General features: G+C 39.9%; 1 protein-coding gene across 1 annotated transcript; it reads left to right on the top strand.

Moving 5' to 3' along the window:
- The first annotated feature begins 792 nt into the window (after window positions 1-792).
- Window positions 793-25,653, top strand: mtap (methylthioadenosine phosphorylase). Its single transcript, XM_088920220.1, has 8 exons — window positions 793-1,055; window positions 7,863-7,949; window positions 10,900-10,958; window positions 11,458-11,625; window positions 19,478-19,580; window positions 19,827-20,066; window positions 23,828-23,950; window positions 24,988-25,653. Exons 1-8 carry the CDS (start codon window positions 1,029-1,031, stop codon window positions 25,024-25,026), a joined length of 846 nt encoding a protein of 281 aa, XP_088776346.1. The 5' UTR covers window positions 793-1,028; the 3' UTR covers window positions 25,027-25,653.

The raw sequence follows: 25,653 nt of genomic DNA, 5'->3' as shown, positions 1-25,653 counted from the left end.
AAGTATGAATTAAGGATTAACAAAGGAGTTCTTAGGCCTTTATTAACTGTGATTTTCAATCTTTGTTAAATCCTATTCCTGGTACAGTGCTCATCCTTTAGTATTTAGTGTTAAAAATAGGACTGAAGATTTTTTTTTTAACGTAGCAAGTGCCTTAAACTTTACTCTTGTAACAACATGATCCAGAACAGGTTGAACGTGGGAAATCCAGCAAAACGAAACTTGGCTTCGAATCAGCTGTGCATTCTTCGGGAAGAACAGTCCAATTGTACTCTCGGTTTACTTTGCGGGGTTAAATATATGACTGAAAAAAAAACATACCAACGTTATTATCATGAAAAAGAAAGGGAAAAAATGATTTTAAAGAAATACAAAAGGAGGGGGGCATTTAATTCGATCAGATAATTAGTATCAGTATCTAGGAATACGTTACAAACCATAAAATAATGCTTCGACAGCATTTCACAAAAAAAGTGTCTCGATTGTGTCCAATTAAATGATACTAAAAAGCTCAACAACATCTTTTATGTGTATTATTTTCTCTCGTGATTGTAATGAATGAGCGAATATAACCAGATGCTTTTATCTTTTGACGGTGTTTTTTCAGTGAGTTTTCGAACCTTGTGCAACAGACACGGGTAAAATATATATATATATCAGAATATTCAACGATTATAAAAAAGCAGGATACACATAAGGCGGAGACGACAAGTAAAGAGCTACAAGTATCTGCTTGACAAGAAAATGTTTCTGATTTCGTACTTGCTTTGTGTGTCGCAAGTACCCGGCTTCATTTCAGGATGAGCGCCCCTTACAAATCTAGCCTCTGATACGGGAGGAACCGGTGTTTAAAGCAACACGACTAAGAAACTTAGAAAGCGTTTCCCATTTTTTTTTGGAGAACTAACAAGAAACGATAAGAAGTGCGTCTACTGTAAATACCGCGCTGAACTCAATAAACCGCAAATTTGCTTTCCGCAACACAGGAAGGAAGTAAAAGTTCAACAAGCGTTTGCTTCTCGGGAGAAATGGCTGCAGGCGTGCAGGAGGTTAAGGTAATGTGCTTCTGCTTTTGTCCAGGAATTGCATGTCTTTCCAGGCTACAAAAGGAAAGCTACACGGAGCAAAATGTGATGTGAACGCTCGCGTGATTAAACGACATCCGCGAAGACTGTTACCCACGCTACAAGCAAAACGGTTTAGACATAGATGCTGTTTTAATCACTTTTGGCTCTGGGATTTCTTCTTCTTTTTTTTTTTTTGTTATGGTTGTTATAGCACAGAAAAAAGCTGCAGGCACTCACATCGGTCGCCGTTGCAGTTAGCCCTATGGGTGCAGTCAGTGCGGTAGACTAAGGTGTAACGTGCAATTACTTGAATAAAAAAAAAATGACTCAGTGCTTTTTTTTTTTCCTGAAAGAGGTGGAAGGCGCATCTTTACACGCGTTTAGGTTAGCTTGTGACAGATAATGATAATGTTTGCCGGACAAAAAAAATAATTCCGTTGTCCATTTCCGTCCGGCTCTGCAGTGCTGCTAAGGTCTTGTTGGTTTGTACTGTAATCTCTTTCTCAGGAAGAGCTTCTTTTCCGCTTCGTGCTCTTGGTAATTGCAGGTGGACTAAACAAAGCATGCTGAAAAACGTTATTGCCCATGCTTTACAACTTAACGCATTTTAGGCGTCCGTCAGTCTGTTCGCTTCTCAGTCGGGTACAAGCAAGAGTTGGGAAGGCCGGGACTTACAAGGATCATACATCTATGGGAAGCGTTAAAAAACTACATCCTTGTTTTAGGTTTTTCACGTTGTGTAAATAATGTAAATCTTCTGAGGCCTGGACATGCGGTGCCCTCATACTAGGCCTCAACTCGGGTTTTGCATTGGGTTTTTTTTAAATGTAGTCATCCAATCGCGACATCCACGGGCGCCGCGATTTGTACACTACCTGTACAACAATACTTTAGTTTTATGGTATTTTATTTTCAAGGGCTACACAGTATCACCTTACTATTAAACAACCTGCTGTTTTATTTATCATCTAGAATGCAAGTTTGTTTTACAGGAGTTGTTGTGGAGAGGGGGGAATCGGTGCCATTCACCCATGTGTATGAAAGCATTGTGGACCTTTATTGCAAGTTTACTAGCAGTTTCGTAGGTGTGATTTTACAGCCAGTCTCCAGTGATAATCGGCTGTTGTAGCAAAACAAAAAGCGAACCACAGCTGTCTGGGACGAAGTGCTACATGCCTGAGAGGCAAACGGAGAATTTGCTCAACCCCATGCTTATTTACTGATGCTGATAATTACGCATGGATCCTGCCCTTAGTTCTTTATACACCTCGATAATTACCCGTTGATTTGGGTTTTCCCGTGTTTGACTAATTTAACATCTACTGTACCTTAGTGTGTCATCAGTCACCGCCTTGGTAACCCTGTAGCTCAAGGGTTTACCTTTCGCGTTACCTTTGCCAGAAATATCTGTAAATTGAAGGATTCGTATTTTATGACAGAAGTCAATGAGACGTTTGCCCCCCTCCCCCAAGCCTTAAAAAGAAAGATTCTATTATTGCATTACTTTTTACTAACAGGTTTAATGAAATAAATCAAAATATAAACTAACATTTTTAAATGTTGTTTCCTACTTTTACAATATACAAAGGATTTACATTGGCCGTGTGATAAGATCCACGGTTATATTTGCTATGGCACCTGATTTTGTATGCGCAGTTAACTTTGAAAAGAGCCCGTAGAAGATGATGTTTTTCAAAGCTGCCAGATTAAGGAATGCATTAAAGCATGACTTGACATATGTGAATCATTCACAGTGCGCAGTGCTGCTTCTTTATAATTGTACCTTGGGATTGCTGCCAAATATTACCTACAAGAAACCAAAACGGAATAAAAGACACGTTCTTTGGGTTCAAATGTTGGTGATAAACTGGTGCTTATTGGAATAATTCCAGGTTCCTGTGGTCTACTTTTAGGAGGTGTATTAATAAAAGGCTTTTTATTAAGTAAAGATTTAAGAGGAAATTCTGTTATTGAATTCTCTTCAAATGTTTAAAATACATTCACCTCCAAGGATATCCTGTGTACTTGTATTTGAGACCTAAAGCACGCCACTGAGTAATTATCTTTTTATTATATGACTGGTTAAATGTCAGGTTCTGCTTATAGGGCCAGAGGTCCTGTATTGCTAAGTGAATGGAGAACACAAGACAGTTTCTACTCTTCACTGTAGCTGTTTTGCGTTTAAGGGTGTAATTGAGGGTGTGATGGCATTTTCCATGTTAGGGATTGTAATCCATTACTGACATTCATGGGACTGACACCAACACTATGATTTCATTTTGCGGTATCTCCTTCCAAATTTATGTGCCCTAAGATAGTTTTGTTTGTTCAAAATGAACAGATGTTTTTAATGGGCCTTTAAGGAAGTTTTACTGTTTGAATCTGCATGATTCCTTTATTCCAATTGTACAGTCTTCAACTTTGCCTCCTTATTTAAAGTGATGGAAATTTGGGGGCCAAGACGAGATGAAGGCAAAATGATAGTTGCTGTCAGTGCTGTGTGTTTTGAGAGATTTTCTTCTATCACTATATGTATGTTTGTTTTAGGCAAGCATGAGTCACTGTAGTAGTGGCTTCCTTTCCCAGATTTGCAAAATCAGATTTCCAGGGCAAGAGGCTGTGTTCACCTCTTTCTGCCAGGTACCAGCCTATCCACCTGTTTTTTCACCTGAAGTGAATCAAGTAAGCTTCATTTTAGACACACCTGACTTTCACTCACCTTGACATTTTTTAGCACCTTAGCTGAAAGCAAGCTGCAGGTTATTTCAAAGGGCGGGCAGCTTCTGCTAAATGGGTGCTTTTCAAGAACTCTCCTTAAGGTAAAAGCTGCCGTCTCAAGTACATTGTGGAACAGGAAGTTTAGAACAAGTGTTTTATAACCACAGACACGAATATTGGTAGCCTCTGTCCCATATTATTCACTATTTCTTTAAGCATAATGTCACATCCCTTAAAACTGCAACAGATTTATAAAGTGATTCATAAAGTTATTACCAGGAATTAACCTGTTTTTTTGGCAGGTAGGCTGACATTTTATTGAGCAGAGATGACATGGTTAAATCCGTTGTGCTGCTTAGCTTTTGTCGTCAATACGGATGATCAACAGGGCACCTGTTGTAAAAGTCACAGTAGATCAATAGTGTAGTAGAGTGTATGGCTGCTGTTGAAAGCAGTATAAGCTGTATATACAGTGTAGAGTAAAGGTAAGTCCATCCCCTTGAGATTTCATGGTTGAACATATTAGACATATTTGACCTTCACCGGATTGTCAGTAAGTCTTAATAGTAGATAACCACATTTCACAAATGACACAAATAATTCTACTTTGTACTTTTTTTTTTAATCATCCAGCTTGTGGCTTCCCCTTTTGCAACAATATCTTGAATTAAATGTTCCCTGTAGGAGCTGATCAGGCTTTCACGTGGCCTGGGAAGAATTCTGGCCCAGTCGTCCTTTACAGAACTGCTCCAGCTCTGTGATGTTGGAGGGCTGTCTTTTAGGCACAGATCTCTTTCAGTCTCGGTGCAGCACCTCTATGAGGCTTAGGTCTCAGCTTGGACTTGGCTGTTGCAAAATCCTACATTTCTTCTTTTTGGGATGTTATGTCATAGATTTGCTTCTGTGTTTTGGCTCATTTTTCTCCTGTTGCATGATCTAGTTTCGGATCAGCTTTAGCTAGCGATAGGATAGTCTGACATTTTCCTCTGAAATACTCTAGTATAGTATGGAATTTGTGGTAGACTCAATGATAGCAAGGCATCCAGCCCACAAGGCAGTAAAGCAGGCCCAAACCCCCGTCTACTTAATTATTGGTATAAGATCCTTCTGTCAGAGTTCTTGGCAGTGTTTGTTTTTTGCCAAATACGATATTTTAAACCACAAAATCTTAAAGAGAATGTGTCTGCTGTCGTGAGGATTTGACACAAGCAGTTCATTGTGAAGTATCTTTGGCTGCCCTCCACTTGACTGGCTTTTATCAAACCAGGTTTTGGTGTGGGAAGCTGCATTCAAGCTCCCTACCTATCTCATGCCACAGCTGTGTCTGTGGTGACAGTTATCCAAGACATTAAATCATTACACTGAGATTCCCCACTATCTAAAAAGACCTTGCAGATTGTTTCTTTTTCCTCTTGGAATTGTATAATTTTGATTAGGAAAGAAAGAAATTATTGTGTGGTTTGTGCTTTCAGAACATTAAATGCAGTCATATGTGACATCCAAGTTTGTGAGTATTAGCTGAAGTATCAGAATGAGGACTCAGGAACACTGACATAAAATGTCTTAAACCTTATTCGTCCGCTGTTCATTTGGCTGTGCTTTCTGTTCTAAGCTGAATCAGGTCTTTGTTAATGATCACAACAGGCCCTTAAATCCCAGTGGACCATTCCTGGTAGTAGTTGGAAAGAGATCTGCATTTGTTTGTCTTTATTCCAGAACTTTCCTCTGCAATTTCCAGACTTTCCATGTGACCTTATTACATACGGGGATGAACACTATCGTTAAGCATGCATAAAAGAAAATACATCAAGTTATTCTTTCTGCATGAAGCACCTGAAAGAGGTACACACTTTACAGGCCTTTGCTTGAAGTGATAGAATGGCTTGTCCCTCTGAAATCATGTTATTCTTGGCGTCATATTCTTAGGCTCTGTTTGTTCTTGAGGGTTTTTGAAGTTAATGTCGCTAACATTTGATTTTCATATGAGTGTCACCTTTCAGTCATTGTCAGGTTGGAGTGTTTACTTTTCTGCAGACATTTGTTTTAAACTTGCAGGGGGGTGTTAGGATTCACCCATGTAAAGATGGATTCCAAGGAACCACATATGCAAAACATAGTAGACCCCCTGATGTATTTCACAGTGGGTGAGAGTGAAATACAGCCCCACATTTTTTAACGTTTTTTTCCCAAACCTGATACACTTACATTTTTTCCCTTTAGATTCATGCTACATCGTCTACAATATCACTGTGTTTAAAAGTTTGGAGCTAAAAAATAAATTAGTTAAAAATAAAATCCCGAAAAATCTTCATTGGAAAAATATACACCCCCCTTAGCATTCAGTCCTCAGTCCTTAAGCTCTGCCTCAACCTTCAAAATTGGTGATTTGACAATATGTCGATTGGAATCCACCTGTGTCCAATTAAAGTGGAAGACCATTTAGATTGAACATGCATGTCTTTATAAGGTTAAATACACCTGTCTGTGTGACAGGCACTCGTCAGGTGAGGGATATAAAATATTTCAAAAGCACTGAGTATCCCACAGAGCACTGTTAAATCAATTATCAGGAAGTGAAGGAAACTGAAAAAACTGCTCAGAATCTTCGACAGCCAGGTCATCCGCCAAATCTCAGCAGCTGGGCAAGAAGGACTTTGGTCAGAGAAGCAATCAGGAAACCAAAAACAACCCTCAAAGATCTGCAGTGTCTCATAATTGAGATGGGAGGAACTATGAGTGAGTCAACGAGAGCTCATGGACTCCACAAACCTGGGTTGTATGGTAGAGGGATGAGGATGAAGCTGTATTTGAGAAAAGCTCACACAAAGTCCTGTCCTGAGCCTCCGTAGCAATGTGGAAATATTTTGTGGCCTGATGAGACAGAAATTGAGTTATTTGGTCTAAATGCCAAAATAAGAGCACGGCTTGTCAAAATAGAAAGCAGGTCCTGGAGCAAAACCAGGACCGTCTGCAAAAGACATGTAACTGAGACGGAGAATCGTATTTCAGCAGGCCAGTGACCTCAAACATAAAAGCCCAGGCAACCCTTGAGTAGCTTGAAAAGAAGAAGGTGGAAGTCCTTGAGTGTCCTAGTCAAAGTTCAGACTCAAAAACCCACAGGAAATCTGTGGGAGGAACTCAAGGCTGCTGAACACCAGCTCTCCCCCAGTAACATGCAACAGCTGGAGAGATTCTGCAGGGAAGACAGGTTGACAGTTTAAACCGGCAAGATGTGAAAAGCTGGTTACAACACACCGCAGAAGACTTGAGGCTGTAATTGCTGTATAAGGGGAAGCAATTAAATATTAAATGCATTAGGTCTCAGGGGGGTGCATACTTGTCCAAGTTGGATTTTTCAGTTTTCTGTTTTACGCTCCATCAAAATGTTAAGTATGTTTTTTTTTAATCGTACAGAAAAAAATCCTGTTTAAATGTGTTGCAATTTGAGGTTTTAACAGAGATAAATTGGTAGAAGTCCAAGGGGTATCAATACTTTCTACACCTACTGCATGTGAAACATATGAACTTACTTTGCTTTTTGCTCCTTAAACTAAATGTTTTTTTTTTAATACCCAGCATTTCTTTTATTTAGGATTCTGTGTGGGTTTTTATTATTATTTCTTGGTAAATTCTTTTTCAGGCCAAAGTAGTTCCTTGGAAGACTTCAAAACTTGACTTTAAGGCAGTGTGCTGATGGTGTTTTTCCACGAAACAAGTTGGAAAGCCCATTTTTGCCAATTTGATCTAAAGGTTTTCAAGTCTTGGATTAATCCCTGATGGTAATAGCAAACATGTATTTTGTATTAATTCAAGAAGGCAGCTGCGTCAGCATGTGTAGGCTGCAAAGGAACAAGTCAAGGTTTATTCCACACTGGAAGGAGAAGAAGAGAAACAAAAAAGTTTATTTTCTTCTCTTTTCAGCGTGTGTTTTGTATGCTCTTCTGCTTATTCAAGTATTTGAACCCACCATAGAACTGTGATCTTAAATATCCAGGAGTGCAGAAAATTTCCAGTTCAGAGTTTATTCTATTTCAAGGTCTCGTTGATGAAGTGTTTCTGTACAATTTGTTTCAACAGATTGGAATTATCGGAGGTTCTGGACTGGATGATCCAGATATCCTGGAGGGCAGAATTGAGAAGTATGTCGACACACCCTATGGAAAGGTATATTGTATTGTTTTTTTAAGCATCTAAAATGTTCTCAAGTTCTGCGATACAAAGGACAACTCAGTTTAGAAATTTAGAGATTTCTGTCACTTGTAAAACTTTCGTGTATTTATAAAACTTTATGAGGAGTCTGTTTATAGATGTGTTTACAGGCTTGTCTGCCTTAGAGTTCCTTCTGAAATATATAATGCTTTATTATATCCAAAACTTAGAGTTCCTTCTGAAATATATAATGCTTTATTATTCAAGTCACTGATATGCGAGAAAACAAATTCTGATAACAATTTTGATCAAGTGCGAAGAGCTAGGAAGATCTGAGGTGATGAAATATTTAATATATTTGTTTGGCTTATAGGCTTGGTTTCTTGAGGATACCATTAAAAGACAAAGGTATGACAACCTTCACAGAAGCAGAAGAGTGGCAAATTTGCATTGTACTTATTGACCATATACTTATAATGCTATTTTTAAACATCGGAATTTGCCTTTAAGAACTTGCAGCACACTTTGTAAAGAAACTTATGACGGGCTCCCCTTCAAACTGTTTTTGCAAAAGAATGTGGGAATTTGATATTTATCTATAACTCACTCAGTAACCAATCTCAGCATAAGGGATTGATTTAGACTTTTTGATGTTGAAGAAAATAATAAAAAATAGAAGATATTTTAAACTCCAAAAGGAAAAATGCTTTCGCAAATGTGAAGCAGGGTTCATAAAACCAAACTGCACAACATGTTTGTTATTCATACCTACTTTAAAGAAGTGTTACGTAAACAACTGATAAATCTGAGATTGTAGAATATTGGCTGTGACAAGTGTTTTTCAGATAACTTGTGAGGTGTTTTTTAATTTCATTCAAGTGAGACAGATATGGTTGCAGATTTGGTACTGTTATCTTACTTAAAAGGTTCAGTTTTGTTTACCTGTCAGGGAATGTTCTACACGGACAGCTTAAAGGAATTAAACATTTTTAGTCTTGAACAGAGAAGATTATTTGGCAATCCTTTGGCATTAAAAATGTAGTTTAACTCCAATTTATTATTTTTATCTTAAATAAATTTAGCCCTTCTTGTTATTTGGTACTCCTAAACAGTCCTGAACCCAAGCGCGCTAACAAATTAATGAATAAACATAGAAGAAGTCAGAATAGTTTAATGTAGTTGATTGTTTTGAAGAAACACCATTGGAGAAACGTGTCTAAAAAACTGAGATTGGGGTGTTAACAAGTTTGAGATTCACTTAGTTTGAAGTCTTTCTTTAATGTTAAATAACTTCTGATGGTGGAGTGTATTAGGGATTGGATGCTAGGCTGTTTTTCTCTGCAGTTCATGTTAAATTACTTGAAAAGTGTCCTGTGGTTTTGGTGTGAGATCATCTTCACATTTTAAAAGGCCAGAAAAGCAGGAATAAAACACAAAATCTAGTTTTAACCTTTTGCCTTCAAAGTTACCACTCATTGCTAGGCTGCGATAATTTCCTGACTGGACCCACGGTGAATCTTCTTCAAGCGTAATTAGTTTAATAGCTGTAACACAAGCTTGCTCATGCAAGTCCAGTTTTTGGGGATTTGATTTGGATTTGAGTGTCACCAATGTCAACTCCCCAACAGTGTATTTACTTGATTTCTAATAATACATTAAGTATTTCATAATGCAAAAGGGTAATTTCAGAAATAGCTTTCAGTTCCATTTCAGAATAGCCTTTTTTTGTGAACCCTTTAGAATTTTCTGAATTTCTGCATAAATTTGACCTAAAATGTTAACAGATCTTCATCTAAGTCATAAAAATAGATAAAGAGAACCCAATAAAACAAATAACACACAAAAGGATATACTTTTTCATTAATTTATTGATCAAAATGATCCAACATTGAATGTCGGAAAAACTATGTGAACCTGTACACATACCTACAACCTACAAACTTTCTAGCACCACTGTATGTGGGATTATATTGCACCATTGAGCTTCAGGCATGGATTGGGTGGAGTTCGTAACTGAAGAATCAAGCATCATTAGTAATAGAGCTGGTGATAGCTTTGGTGCTTGACTAAGATCTTGCAGCTGGGTGTAGCAGCATTTTACAATAAATGTGTTTAATGCAGCAGCATAATAACAGCACATCACTTCCAAGGTGCTCCCACTGACAATGCATCACCAACTGCTGCTGCAGAGTCTCTTACAGTAGGTTACGTTTGGCCCGAAGTTGAATATAGGGAAACAGATTGGCGAATCTAAAATACAAAAATAGTTGACGGTCTTTTTTTTTATACCCAGGTGTTATCACACCTTGGCTCACAGCTATGAACCCTGCAACCGCACAAGGGAGAATGACAAAGTGTGGGGCAACGCCTCTGATCCCACCTACGTTTGAGCCACTCCCCTTTCAGTACTTCACAGGCAACAAAGCAGCAACACTAGAGATTCTGCACTGATCATGTGAAAGACGCGTCCCTCGTCGACTGCATTGCGAATCTGTACGTTTCCGGGAGCCCAGAGGGATCTCAGTGTGTCCCCCAGAGAGGTCTGGCTGACTAACCCCAACCCTCTTTGGCACTGAGACTTTGTGCCAATACGTAGGGAATCCTACGTTCATAGGACCCAACCTCTATTCTGGCAAGTCCCTTTATCGCTTGAGCAACCCTTGAGACCCCATCTTTTTTTCCATATTTGGGTACTGATTCTTCCCAGTGATTAGTACTGAAGTCCCTAGGTGATGTTAGCCAGGTTCAATAAGGGAAAACAGCACATACTGTACGATGGCAAGACTAAAGAAAGATGGGTTTTAGAGCAGTAAATGTATTAAAATAATATGACTTCAGAGTATTTTCTGTGATTGTATGTAGAAGGGGGAATATTGATGGACGTCACTGGAAATGTTGACTGCACAATTGGAAGAAATGAGAATTAGTTAGAGGGGGATCAATGTGACTTTCCTCTGTTTTTCAGCCATCAGATGCTCTCATAGTAGGGAAGATTAAACATGTGGACTGTGTGCTGCTTGCAAGGTAAGAAACTTTGGATTACCAATAATGATATTAAATTATTACAGTTACAGGGCTTGTTTAGCTGTATTTGTGAACGGAAGGTGTGAAGATATAGATTCTATTCCTAGACAAATCAGTTTAATATTTTCTCTGCAACAGATATATACTGAAAACACCATTAATGCCACAGCCGATTAGCTGTGTTTTCTATACTTTTTCCAGTTCTTTGGCTCTCAGCGCCCCCTTGTGGTGTATATAGGGAACTTGCACGTCCGGTTAAAGTCCTTTTACTGTGAGATTTGAGCGAGCAGGTTGGACTTTAGGCTCACAGGCGCAGGAATATGACGTACATAACAGGGTTTCCACTGCCCAACACAAAGTTAGTGTCAACATTTCATCACGTCTGTGTCCTCTTTGGTTAACTGAATCAATTTACAGCTACTATGTACTCTTATTACTGTTTGTAATACATGCTAGTCACACAGTATTTGCAGTTTTACATGTGGGTTTCCCTTTAAAGGCATGGCAGGCAGCACACCATCATGCCGACTGACATCAATTACCGAGCGAACGTCTGGGCACTGAAAGAAGAGGGCTGCACTCACCTGTTGGTGACCACAGCCTGTGGGTCACTCAGAGAGGAGATCCAGCCTGGGGACATTGTCATTCTTGACCAGTTCATTGACAGGTAGGCCACACAGCCATAGGGTTTACAGTACTAACTTCTTTATAAGCATCTGTGAATCTCCCGGGCGAAATTGTAAGAATCTTGGGAGTGCTGGGACAGAGACAACATCAGCAGGCAGTGACACACCGGAGATGTTTAATGGAAGACGTTTTGATAAATGCTTCTGACATCTCATAGGTAGTGTTGGTGTCTGCTGCTCATATGTAGGGATCGTTCTAAATGAGCTTTTCTAGTATATTTTATTGGGGATCAAATGTCTCCTATTGGCCATTTTTAGAAGAATCTCAAAGGTGAGCTGGAAGAATCGGGGTCTCATCCAAGACTCTGCCCAGATCGTAGATTTAGTTCTGTCACAGCCTGGAGGCTGAGCTGCTCACTGCTTGCTGCTGAGCCAGTGTCTGACCGTCCCGTCCTCAGGCTGGTTCATGGACTTCGGTTTTACCAGGTTGCACAGTCTGGCAGGAGAAGGAATGGTCAGAAACTAGTTTTCGGTGGGAGTGTGCAGGTATTGCCTCTCCTGTGTTACAGGTCCCAGTGACATTAGCTTGGGATTACCATAACACTGTGATTGCTTGCCCCTTAATAATTTAAATAAAGAGCGCAGCATAGTCTTACAGACAAAATAAACTAACCTCTTCTAACATGACATCGTATTTGTACCTGAAACAAAGTTAACATGCGCAACTGAGAATTGTCATTGTTACCAGCTGTGCCTCTACATAAAGTCAGTCTTCACGTCTCTTCTTATATAATATAAAACACTCCAAGATCACATCTCTCTCTTATCCTAGCGTTAATCCCGTATCAGCAGGGTCCGCTTGTCGGCACGCCCGTCTCCATTTGGTGGTTTGAACCAAATCTTTGAGCTGACGTTGCCATTAAATGCGACCGAAAATACTCCAACCGGCGAAAACACTCCAACATCACATATAACAGTTTAATGAACTCCTAGATTTTAACAAGAATTTAATGTTATGCACAGCAAATAAATTATTACTCAGCTGTAAATAAAAAGTATTAAGAGGAGACAATTAAGTAACTTAAGTGTTTTTATTGAGCCTTGTTTATTTAAACAGAGCATAGCTTAGTAACCAATCTTCTGTCTGCTTCCCTAACTGAAACTTTTCAGTCTCCAGCTGCTCCATAGAAAATAGAAGGAAGGGCTGAATAACCAGCATTACGATACCATGAATCAGATCTCAGCTACTCCTTACACCAGGCTGTTGCAGAAATGTTTTGGTGAGAAATACTTAAACACTTGCCTCTTCTTAAGAATTTCTGAAACGTTTCAGGTATCTACTGCCCTAGTCAGGCTGCTGAGGTCAGAAGGAACAACATAACCAGTCATGCCACAATTCAATTCACTTCAAAGACAAGCTGTACTGGTCTTAAATATTAGCAAAACTTTGTGTTTGCAGTACAGGAAAATAAAATGTGACACCAACAATTACAATTAAGAAATTCCCAGGACACACCTCAAATTACAACAAAGAAGATCTCGTCCCATACTAGAAATGCAGAATATCTGCCTGCTAATTATGAAGTTGAGGTAAACATATAGTCTGCCTGTTTAAAAGTGTTTTCTAGTACAGACTCAGAAGAAGAAATTCAACTGTTGAACATGAACAACACCTCACATCTGGAGAAGGCTCTACGGCCTTTCTTCTTTTTTTCAGCAGGGAATAAACAAATTATTAGTTCCATATAAAAAATGGCCTACTGATATACTCTGTGACCTAGCAGATGTTTGATATTTTCACACATAACCTCCTGGCACAAAAATACAGACTATATACAACAGCACACATCTGTGTAACTATAAAATAATGATCTAGGTTAAATGAAATGCGGTTTTCCTCCCACATGTTCTGGGTTTTTGCCAGGTGCTCCGAGCTGGTAGGTTAATTGGCTTCTGGTAAGATTGACCCTGGTGCAGGTGTCTGCCTGTGATGAACTGGAATGTTGACCGGGGGTGTCCCATGCCTTGGTTCTCCTGTTGCTTGCTGGGATAGACTCTGGCTTCCTGTGGCCTTGAATCGGCTGAAGTGGATAAAAATGCACGAATGGGTCTTCTTTTTCTTCTCTTATACAAACATTTTTTTTTCATCTTAATATTTGCTGACCTGACCTGGATTGTAATTACAGCTTTTTGTTAGAAAAACATTTTAAAATCCTGCCACCTCTGGCGTACTCCAAAAACTACTTTTCTTCACTTATTTTTTCCCAATGGTGGAGAAGACTGCTAGGAAGGGCTCAATTGAATATGTAATTATGTTTTTACTGTCTTTTGGTCAAAATATGCACACCTTGAATCCAAAAAGAAAATACATTGTAAATTAAGGAAAGAGGTGATGTTGTGATCAGGAAGTTGTTCTCACTTAAGAAGTGAAAGAATATCTTATCCATCTTATCTTATTATCTTTAAAAGATCCATCCTGGCACAATGTTTAGGTAAAAGAAATTCTTCAGCTGCGTGATCACGACACTGGTGCCTTATCTCAATGGTCCTTTATGGTAAAATAAGACACCCCCAGTGTTCATCAGCAGGAAAGGTTACAGCTGGTGTGTTGGAAAAATATTTGTAGTATGTGGACCCATTTTCAATAGCCTTGTAGAAGTATGTAAATCTACCGGTCTGTTTTAAGACACAGGTTTCACAAAAATGCAGATTCGATTGTTTTTTCCCTGGCTATATTTGACTTGCAAACACATACCACCGGGTGAATCATGCAAGATGCATCCAGATAATCCAGATATTCTTCTCTATCCTGTCTATCCACAGTGCCCGGCTCTGCTCTTGAGTTCCCTGTTAAGACTTAGTGTGGTTTTTGGGACTGGGCAAATTAACTCTTACTGGTAACCACACCCAACCAAGTCTAGGAAGCGGCCTTCTGAGGAAAGCACCACCAGAAATGGATGATTTTTTAATCATTGGAAAGGTTTTCAGTTCTCTTGGCCCACATCTGGCATGTATGGAGGAAGGAATTCTTAGAAGGACAGATTGCTACTTGTCACCTGCGATCTGCATTCCAGTTGCCAGTCCTAAATAATTTTGCACGTAAAAATCGGAACACCAGTGTAAATTAGTCAACAGGGCAGTGGGCCACTACAGGACCTGGAATTCACCTACCGGTCTACCAGCAGTTGGAGTTCTGCAGCACTATTGCCCATCGATTCACAAACAGTGTCTAAAGCATCATTCCAAAACTGTCCCATGAATGCTCAATTGAGTTCAGATCCAGTGGCTGAGAAAGCCGTGACGTGCGGAGAACATCAGTCTCGGCTCTTTGTGGGCACACATGCTCCTGGGAGACACCCCTCCTGACAGGAAAGACATGCTGCAGCAGGGGGTGAAGATGATCACTCGATACCAGATAGTAGTGACTAGAACTGACACTGCATACTAAAGGAATTTGTGCACCCAAACCAATCCAGGAAAATGAGCCCTACAGCATTACACAACCCTTTACTATCGGAACCAAGCACAGAGGGTTATAGAGGTCTCTAGTTTGGCACCACACATCCACTTGTCCAGTTCGATTTTTTTTTAACGACCTTACTTTTTTTATTGGTGCTTTAGGTTTCTGCAAGGTTTGGGTTTCTCTTTCTGTACGCAGAAGGTTGAAGCAGGGAAAATGAAACGGAAACCTGTAAATGGTGACCTTCAGCAGCACAGGTGTTCTATAAGGCTGTCAGGTGTGATGACTAAACGAGAAAGCTATGTAAACAGCTGTTCGGGTTCCGCCTTCAGGTGAGCTTTGTTTAAACCTCCCTCACGCTTGCTCTCCTGCACGTGCTCCATCAGCCGTGTGGTCTGTGTCCTTGTACTTTTTTCTGTCTTCTTTTCTTCTCTCTTCTTTACAGTACAGATAATTGAATATTGGGCTGAGGTCAAATTAAGAGCTTTGGCTGTTCCTTTAATACATCAGACCATTTGTCCATGTGACTCTAGGCCTCCGAGGTCACTGGGTTCTGTGTAGTTTCTTGATTACGAATGAATCGCGTATAATTAAGGAAGCTTCAAAATCCCCGTGAGGAACCAAATACCACGGAAGTTGCATCTGCCATTCTTCCCTGAATTGTTATTAATAACCTTCTCGGTGCAAAAATGTTGTATATTAATAATGTAGGGCCGCATGGTGGCGCAGTGGTTGGCGTTGCTGCCTTGCGTTCTGGACCTAAGGTGCATGTTCTCCCTGTTTTTGTGTGCCCTTGCTCCAGGCGCTCTAGTGTCCCCCTACAGTCCAAAGACATACCGGTAGGTTAAGTGACTTCTGTGAAAATTGGAGCTGGTGTGAGTGAGTGTCAGTGTCTGTGGCTCTGTCCTGCGATGGTCCCGTGCAGGGTGTACCCGCCTGTTCCCGACTGGAATAGGCTCTGGCTCCCCCGTGATCCCGAATTGAACGGAGCAGTTAGAAAGCGGACAGATTCATAATGTAATACGGACTATACTCGTGTCAGAATCCTAATGGACTAGCTTAGAGGGGGGGGTAAGTGCTCTTGCCCTAAACGATTTACAAAATTAATTTAGTTTTCAATATGAAGAGGCGGTCGTCAGAACACACCTAGCATTTGATTTAAATTTCTCCGCCTGATCAAATGGCTGCCATCCTTTGGAATGAAGAGGATCAACTGTAGTCAGGTGTCATTCATCCTGACAATATTCATTATAAAGACAAATGCATCATTCCAGTTTACTTCTCCTTATTGCTCCTTATTATCTAACTCATCTTGAGCAGTACTTTCCCATATGTTCATGTAAATTGTATGATTGGTCATATTTGTACCCACATTCTAAATAAATATGTGCTTTGTTGTTTAAGAGCCCTAACATTTGAGTCAGTGAACATCTTTTGCATTATTATGGTTTGGTTTGAGAAAGACGTTGAAATGTTCACGAGCTACTGACTACCTATGAATATTTTTCTCGGTGTGTGCAAGTTTTATTTCTCCAAAACAATGGAAATGTTTCAATTCCATTTTCTGTTCTGTGATGATGTGTTTGGGCCCCAGTACTGACAGTAAGTGGAGAAGGCTTGTTGTTCTCTGTGACAAGCTGCCAAATGTTTGAGTAGAGATGCCACCATCTAGGTGCATCATGTAGGGATTTTGAAGAGCTTTGTGAATGAAAGACCTCTGGTGATGTGACGGACAAAACCATTACAATAAGCTGTACTATAAAACTGATAAGGCACTGATAAACGGTATTAGAATAGTAAAATGCTGTATGTTGAATAAGCTTTTTTCTAATATATTTTCCTTTAAAACAATGTCAAAGTGCATAGAAAGTCTTCTTGCCAGTCCATGAGTTCATCAGAGAGGTAAACACAGTACTTCAATCTATCCGTTTATGCAGCATAGAAAGTGAAACTGAACAACAAGGGGAAAAGTGTATAGTTAGCAGCTGTTTGACCCTATGATGGCCAGCGAACAGAAGCTGACTGAAAAAATAAAGGAAGAAATATTTCCTTTAAGCATCAGTGCTGATTTAGGAAAGCATTCTGTTGTTTGCCTCTGTTTGTGTTGGTTTCAGTTGCTATTACAAGCCGTGACAAGCATTGCGCAGCTCGCAGTGGAGCTACATGTTGGGACTTGTTCTGACTTGCTGCACTGCGTGTGACTGCATATTTGTTCAGGGTTAGCGAGTGGTGTGATTTCACGTCAGGCTGGTTCCTTCCATCTGTGTTTTTTTTATAAAGACGGCCTTGTGTTGCAGCACCCTTTCATTGGACCGATTTTATATGAAGAATTCCAAGTTTAAAATCCCACAAAGTCTTGATGCTACGCTTTTGTACGGTTGGGTACTCTCCCAGTCAGGAGTTTTACTCAGATGTGGTTTAGGCTGCCTCGGTACATACAGGTGTTGGAACGTCACGTGTACTTTGATGTTCAAAGACATGTATTGGCGTTTTAGAATCTAGCATGAGAATCCAGCCTGCTGAGCCACATCACTGTGATACACTTTTGGTGATATGTTTGAGTCTGTGTAGTGCAGAGCCTTGAAATAGACACTTTCAACTGTTGTAAACAAATTCAGTGGGCTTGGATGCATAACCGCTGAGCAAGGTTTGTGCCACATGTGTTACAGACCAACAACCTTGCATCATAGTGTGAACTGAATATTTCTTTGGATCGCTGATATTACACTTGTTACAAGTCTTGCAGGTTATTATTACTGCATTGTTGTAGGCTGTGGAAAGAATGTAGGTAAATTTACCTTGTACACTTACCCTGTCTAGATACTGTATATGGTTATGAGTTTTTTAACACGCTCACGGTGGAAGGGGTGGGTATGGTTAGGGCTGTGGTTCTCTGCTGCTTCCCTTTGTCTTCCTCAGGACCGTATCTACACAGTGAAGCTGCCTCTGAGAATCTTTGTGTCCCTGTACAAACTCAGTAGCCTGAACTGGAGTGAATCTGGGCGTGCCAGGCACTAACCGGTCAGACGCGTGTGTGTGGTAAAAGACGGGTGTTGCCGAGTGCTCTCGCCTGTTGCACCTCTTGTTAAGCTTTGGGATTTTTTCCGTCTGCCTCTCTCGGCCTTCAGCCCTTGAACTAAAAATACCAGGAATCACGGCAACTTTACTGGAAACAATGCAGCAGCGTGGATTCAGGATGTCCCCAACTAGGAAGCATTTTCGACACTACCTCACTCACATATTTTTGTCTCTTTTTTCAGTTGCCTTAAGAGGAAATAAAAGATGGGCTGAAAAAGATTTTAAAATGGCAGGGTTCATGTCAACAAGCAAGGCTTCCTGCACATGACTGTATGTACGCTGAAAGTCCCTTTGAGATCAAAGTCTCTTTTTCAAGAGAGACCTGGTCAAAAAGGTGGTTTGAATACAGTTGCACCACATACACTGAAGTTAACTCAAAAATAATACAGTAAATAATGACTACATGAATCAATATGATATTTTATACTGGCTTTCTGATTAGATAAAAACGAAAATTTTGATTTTGGTGGACAAACATGAAGAGAAATGGTTATTCGGAAAGTCTGCGTAGAAATTACCTTTCAGAACTGAATATCATGAAGCATTATTCTTCTCTCCTTCCATAAACTGGAACTTTTTCTCCCTGTACATTCTTTTTCCCTTTGTATAATCCGTCTTACTGCCCCGATCATGTAATGTCATGAGAGGAAGACTGTTTTAGATGTTGAACGTGAGCTTGGGACCACCTGATAAGGAAGGTTTTTACAGAGGCATGAGCTGCCCTTCAATCATATGTCTAACAGAGTTCTACACTTCATTAAATATTTACTGACATTAACATTTTTTTTTCCAACCAGGGACAGAAATTTAATGAAATTCCCAATATTTTTTGAGAGCCCTAATGCCGGTTTAGTTTGTGATTTCTCTGCCTTTGGAAAGTATTAAATGAGTATACCCCACCTTGTTTTGGACATATTCATTCTTTGCCCTGCCACAATACTGTGATTTGGGCTTCGGACGTGTTCACGGTTCACAAGCTCATACTGGAACAGCTGTCTTCATTTACTCTCAATTCCCGTTAAACTTCATATTTGTTTCCTCATGCGTGTAAAACCTTATTCACACCTCACGGTTGACCACTTTGTTTAATGGATTTTTAGAATGAGTCATTAAGATGTTTTTGGCTTTCAGATTCCAGGTGGAGGTTAAAAGACTCTCTGTGCGAATTATTCCCAGCCCCTCGCATGGATACCACGGGAATTAGACTGCAGCCCTTTTGAGCATTAATGAAGGTGGCCACAAACCTGGTGGCCAGTTAGTGAACCTGGCCTTGTTTACCGACCTGGAACCTGAGGATTTGACATGACTGTTATTTTAAAAACTGCCACCACAAGTCACATTACTTTTCTTTGCAGAACCACAAAGAGGCCTCAAACCTTTTATGACGGAAGGCCCACGAGCCCTCCAGGAGTCTGCCATATCCCAATGGCAGACCCTTTCTGCACCAAAACACGGCAGGTGAGTGCCGTCCTAATGCTCGTAAGAGTGTTTATTTTGATACTTGTTCCAAAACCACTGTCATTCGCAACCTGTAACTATGTCATCTACATTTTATACTTTCGGGCCTTGGATAACTTTGTTTTTTTTTTACCCAAGGGACAAGAACAAGCTGGCTATTTTGGTATATCTTTATGGTGTAAGACAGAAATTTGAGAAAAGATCGATGATATTCTTTAAATTCTGCTGTATCCCGTTGGGCGTCAGGTGCTGCTCGAGGTGGCAAGGAACCTGGGAGTGAAAATCCACCCAAAGGGCACGGTGCTGACGATCGAGGGGCCCCGTTTCTCCTCCAGAGCCGAGAGCCTCATGTTCCGACTGTGGGGCGCCGACGTCATCAACATGACCTCAGTCCCCGAGGTGGTGCTGGCCAGGGAGGCGGGCCTGTGCTATGCCAGCATCGCCATGGCAACAGACTACGACTGCTGGAGAGAGCACGAAGAGGCCGTGAGTACAGCTCTCCGTTACAGCGACCTGCCCGTCTGTGGTTTACTTCCTGGGCCGTGCTCCAGTGTCCACCCTTGCAGTCGCGAGGCCTACATTCGCGCATTCCCAATCCCAGTCCTGAGGGCCCCCCGCACCTGCTGGTTTTCGTTTCCAGCTGAGCTTCCTTACTGGAGTGAAGCCTTAACTGAATTGATAAACTGCTTGACTGGAGCATTTGCAGTTACTTCTGCGACTGGAGAGTTTGGGATTTGATTTTAATTGGGGGAAATGCGGTAGTGAAAAGGCTCCCTCCAGAAGGCTGGCAAATCTGAAAGCATTTGCACAGTTCAAATTAATCCTGTTTTTTAGTCAATTAGAAATTCAGTGGTGTAAAGGCAACCCCACTGAGCCCTTTATGCTTCTTTCTCTGATGTCCACAACGGAGCAGGGAATTACCCCAAATACCTTGCAAAATGGTGACGTTTGATATTTTAACGTATCGAAGCGGAGTGATGTTTCCATGGAGAAGAAAATATTCACGTGTCAGAAACATTTAGCTTCTTTAAAGTTTAAAAACTCCCGATATTTTATGGAAAAACAAACAATTTCATTGAGCTGCTTTCAATTCACATGTATTCTAGGTTTGAAGTGTTGACATAAAGCTATTATTTTACCAAACGACTACCCTGTTTCGACTGAGCAATTTTCATTTACTCTGGTGTGTTTTGTATAAGGAGAGACTTTATTAAAGACCAGTATTTAATAGTACAAAGTTTGAATGAACAGAAAGGTTAAACCTAACCCAATGAGTGATGTAATTCAGGGGTATCCGAAGACCCTAAAAATGCCTGGACCCCTTAAGTCCACACCTGCTCTACATCACAAAAGTGCAGTCCTGGAGAAAGCGCTTTGTGTGAGTTCTGGGACACGGTAATATGTAATAATCAAAGTGCTTGTTTGTTTAATTAAGTTGGGCTGGGCAATAGTCCGGTTTCAGAGGCATTGGCACTGGCAAAGGCATCTCCTAAGCTGCCTTTTTTAAAACTATTTTTAGTTGGGGTTCCCTCCCCGCCCCAGCCCACCAGAAAGAGACAAGAGACTGTTAAGCAGTTCATTTAATGTCATCAACAGAATTGAGCCTCTTGTCTGAGGCAATATGAAATTAAAACATAAAGAAATGCCAAACAAAATGCGCACATGAAGTATTTTTTAGTTGTCTGGGCTGATTCTTTGCTTTTCACACACACTGTAGGGAGATTGCCTGACTACAGTAGTTCATTTATCACAGTGTGGGCCCACTGTTGGCTCACAGGAAAAGGACGATTGGGTCCTGATGCCCTGTAGCTTATTTTAAAATATTATTTTTTTTTTGCAAACGTTCAAAATGCACCTCTTGCCTTTTGCCTGGAAAAGCACTGTGCTTTGTGGTTTTTTATTTAGTAAAGTTTTAATAAACCAGGTGTGCATGCTTGAAATGTCACATGCCTAGCAATGAGAAAATGTATCAGTTGTAGCTGTGCACATTTGTTTTTCCTCCTCCGTTTGGTGGAAACAACCAACTTTCATGGACTTTTAAAATAATAGAAATGTTCACTTCCTGATTTTGCACGTTGAGTATTTTTTGTATGTTCTGACTGACATTGTGATTACATGTGCATTGCACTCAGTGTCAAAATGTTTGAATTATTGGTAGCCAGCTTTGAAGTGGGTTTTCAGCTGATCCCACAGTCTTGGGGCATTACCTAACTGTTGATAGAGGGAATCTGTACCAAATCGGTAACATCCATTCTATCGAGGTACTCTGGGCATTTTTATGTAGGGATGGCAGTGATGCTGGGAGTGTCCGTGTGTCCGCAATAACAGGATTCTGCCCATATTAGCAAAACAGGGTGGCTGGCTCTGCCTTTTTCTGTCCATCCTGCTTCATCCACTCCTCCAGTTCGAATTTGCCTCATCGTCATTGTAGTTGAAAACGGGAAAATAAATGGAACAAGAGGACAGAAAATAACAAAACCAATTTGAATGTTACCCAAACACACTTCAACAGCACCCTCATTCCAAAAGAAACTGTGCTTCGTTTAGTTAGAGAAGCATGGTGTATAACATTAATGATAACATGTGGCAGTAAGCAGTGTTAGGGATAAATGTTTGTGCTCTTGTGGTCTCATTTAATGTTGGAGCCATGCCGCCTAGCTCAAGAGGTACTCTTACATTCACTTGAAGTGTACAGATTACTGTACGTTCCAATGAAACTACTACAGAGTAATGTTTTCCTGTAGTTGTCGATGCATTTTGTTCATTTTAATTCAACCCTTTTGTAGATTAGTCTGGAGCTTCTGCTTTTCTTTGGCTTCTGGATCTCCATTCTGTCTGCTGTGCAGGGCTGAGAATTCAAACAAAAACAAAAACAATTCCTGCACCTTCTGGTAGCTGGTGCCAGCAGAGCCTGAGTCACTACACAGCTATCCAGCTATATGAAGCCAGCGTCCAGTCTGGCAGAAGACCAACCTTACTATTACAAAGAAATTACTGTGTGCTGGTGACTCCAGTAATATTAGAATGTGAAAATTAAAAACAATATATCAGTGTCTTTGGGGGAAAAAAACAACTGATTTTATCTTCTAAAAGATTGAAGGATGTTAAGTTTGCAAATTTTGAGAGACTCCGGCTTTGTTTTCTGAACTTTAGGTACTTGTTTATAAAAATGTTTATATTAAAACAGGGGTTATGTTTAAGTAACTACTGTAATATTGCCATTTTAATGCCATCTTTCTCAACATCAGCCCTTGCTGCCAGTTTTTAGGATCAATATTTGAAGTTCTTTTGTTGTCTGCAGAGCTGGGCTGTCTGTCTTGGCTGGCTGAGTGGTTAGTGCCACCAGCAAACACCTCTGTCTGTATCATTCTGCTCCACAGACTTCATCCTGATCTTCCTGAGTGGTGATTGTAAAAAGTGGACAACAGGTCCTCTTGTTAGAAGCTTAAATGAACTACCTCCCAGACTCAATGAGATAGTCTTCAGCTGTATCTGTTTTCCCATCCCAACACAAAGCTTTCTCTCTTTAATGTTTGGTTTTCCCTCTGCAACGTGCCTTGAGGTCACCCTTTCTCTAAAGGGTCTGTATCACTCTGTACAGTAAAGTATGGTGTTTGAGTGTACAACGTAACTCTCTCATCAGACTCACTTCCATGCCCCTCTGCCACTTAAAGAAGTTCCTCGGCTTCACTCTCTGTCCCAGCTTTGAGTTTTTTTTTTCTGCTGAATACAATTACGAGTATCTACTGGTGCCTGTTGGGGACAGGTCATCCGTTTGTATATTCCCCTTGTCGCCAAGCCATTCTGAGGTCTTATTCACACTGTTTGTGTTTCGGGACTGGATTAATTTGGTTTGTTTGGTTAGGATAACTTTTAGCCAGCGAATGAACTGTGAGTTTTTTTTTAATTCCCTGCTGCTGGCACGTTCTTATGAACATTAATATGAAGAAACAAAGTGAGTGTTAGACTTTGGGAAAGTAAAAATGTTAGATTTTTGGAATATTCTATATTTGAATAAGTGGAAGTTTGTGAATCCATGTGTAAAATTAGGTGATCTTGGGAAGAAGGAATGGCTGGCTGGAATTATGTACTGTATGTTGCAAAATATTTTACGGTCTCTTTCACTTCTGCGTTCTTTTGTTGTTCGTAACAAATTTGATCATTGCGAAAACTTTGAAAGTTTCACGCAATGTATATGCAGCCCTCCAGAAGTTTTGAGTTATTTCATTCCAATCTCCCGTTTTCAGGTCTGCGTTGACAATGTGCTAAAAACAATGAAGGAAAACGCAAACAAGGCAGCCAGCATTTTACTAACTGCGATACCACACATTTCCAAAACTGACTGGTCCCAAACTATGAAGTGCATGAAGGTAAGTAGACACAGTGATCTGGCTAACAAGCACCAGAAGCCATTGGGATCTAAAACTACTGTGTGCTGTATTAGCATTTGAAACCATTTTTAGTTGCCAAAGACAGAATTTTCCAGGCTTTTTTATTGGTTTTTTGAAAGCCTTGTCAGGAGCACTTGGGTCAACTATAGTGCAGTAATTTAAATGAACAAATCTTTTTTTTTTTCTTGAACATAACAATCAAAGCCGATGATATTTAAGAACAACTTGACAGTCTTGCATTTACCAGTGTCTTCAAATACTTAACTTAATTACAAAGGATTTAACATTTTGTCTGTAGAAAAACTGAAACTGGAACCTGTATGGACCACAATATGAATAGTAAATTGACAAGTTATATAGAAGCCGTGGACTAAGATGAGTGTTACACAGTGTTACACAGATTTGAGTGTTACACAGCACAGGACATTCAATTCAAATACATGATTCATCCCCAGAGATGAATATGAATATAGAAATTGTATAAGGCCCTTTGCAGTTTGTTCCAAATGGGCAGAGTTGAGCAAAAAACGGACTAATTAATCCCTATATTTGACAACATCTCAGATTGACACCTCTGAGATCGTCTTGATAAATCTTATTCATGTAACTGCATTGCCAAACATGAACACAATTACATTACTGGATATCTCACAGAATTGAGGGAGTGATTGTGCTGAGTCTTTCACTGGATTACTTTGACAATTTAAGGTTTGGAACTGTAGCTCATGTTGTGCATGTCTTACTAATTCATTTATGACTTTTCAGGAACCAAGAGACAGCAATATTAAAGAAAAAAGCTAAATAAAAAACAGTACAGTACAGTGATGATGTTCTGGCATCATACTGTATTTCAAAGAGCAAACAAAGTAAAAATATAGAGATTTATACTAAAAAAAATTCTTTTTAATCCTGTGGAATTCTATTTTCTTCAATCTAATGAACTATGATATGCTAATATATGTTAATGTAATATAAAACTGGTTTGTAAAATAATTATTTTAATTATTATTTTTCAGGCTTCTGTGCAGTGTTCAATAATGCTACCCAAGCACTGAAGTGCTCATTGAAGAACTCACTGAAGGACCATTTTCTGCTGTAATCACTGTACAGCAGAATTAACACAAAATAATAACCTCAGAAGTGTGCAGGGTATATGTATTCTTCTTGAGTCGTTTATCAGTAAACTGTAAGCAAAGTGCCTGAATTGCACATTTTATGATTGTGCATCTTTCATTTTAATGTATAATCTTTAGCACTTTTCTTTATTTTTTATGTGAAACATTGAACTTTTAAACTGATTGCATGAAACATTATCATTGCACAATAACTTGTGCATGAGTATGAGAAATTTTATTGAAAATTGGTTGTTAGCGAAAAGGTTAGTAAGGTTAGCAATAAATATCCAGACGTAAATAACTCATGTTCGAATCTCAGTTTGAATAATTAAAAGTCATTCCAATGACTATTGAGAAGCCAACATAGGTATTTACAGCAGGTCACGTTGACAGGTCAAATTGACTCAGTAATGGAGAGTTGGTGTTATCAACAACTTTTTAAATTGCCACTCAGGTTATGGGAAGAGACCACAGATCTTCCTCTTGGAGTTCAACTGACAATTTCTGTTTCGTTTTTTTGAAATACTTGATTTTACAAATAAAGAAGTGTGGCACTGCCAAGTGTTT

The sequence above is a fragment of the Atractosteus spatula genome, chromosome 1 (assembly GCF_055471065.1).
Source record: "Atractosteus spatula isolate fAtrSpa1 chromosome 1, fAtrSpa1.hap1, whole genome shotgun sequence".
Lineage (NCBI taxonomy): Eukaryota > Metazoa > Chordata > Actinopteri > Semionotiformes > Lepisosteidae > Atractosteus > Atractosteus spatula.
The sequence above is the reverse complement of the archived record's forward strand: the minus strand, read 5'-3'. Positions and strand labels throughout refer to the sequence as shown.

Bases quoted from the DNA above. Each gene is read 5' to 3' on its own strand.
- mtap (XM_088920220.1), top strand. From the start codon at position 1,029: ATGGCTGCAGGCGTGCAGGAGGTTAAG. The intron at 7,950-10,899 runs GTATATTGTATT...TCTGTTTTTCAG, and splicing joins TCGACACACCCTATGGAAAG to CCATCAGATGCTCTCATAGT. The intron at 10,959-11,457 runs GTAAGAAACTTT...TTCCCTTTAAAG, and splicing joins GACTGTGTGCTGCTTGCAAG to GCATGGCAGGCAGCACACCA.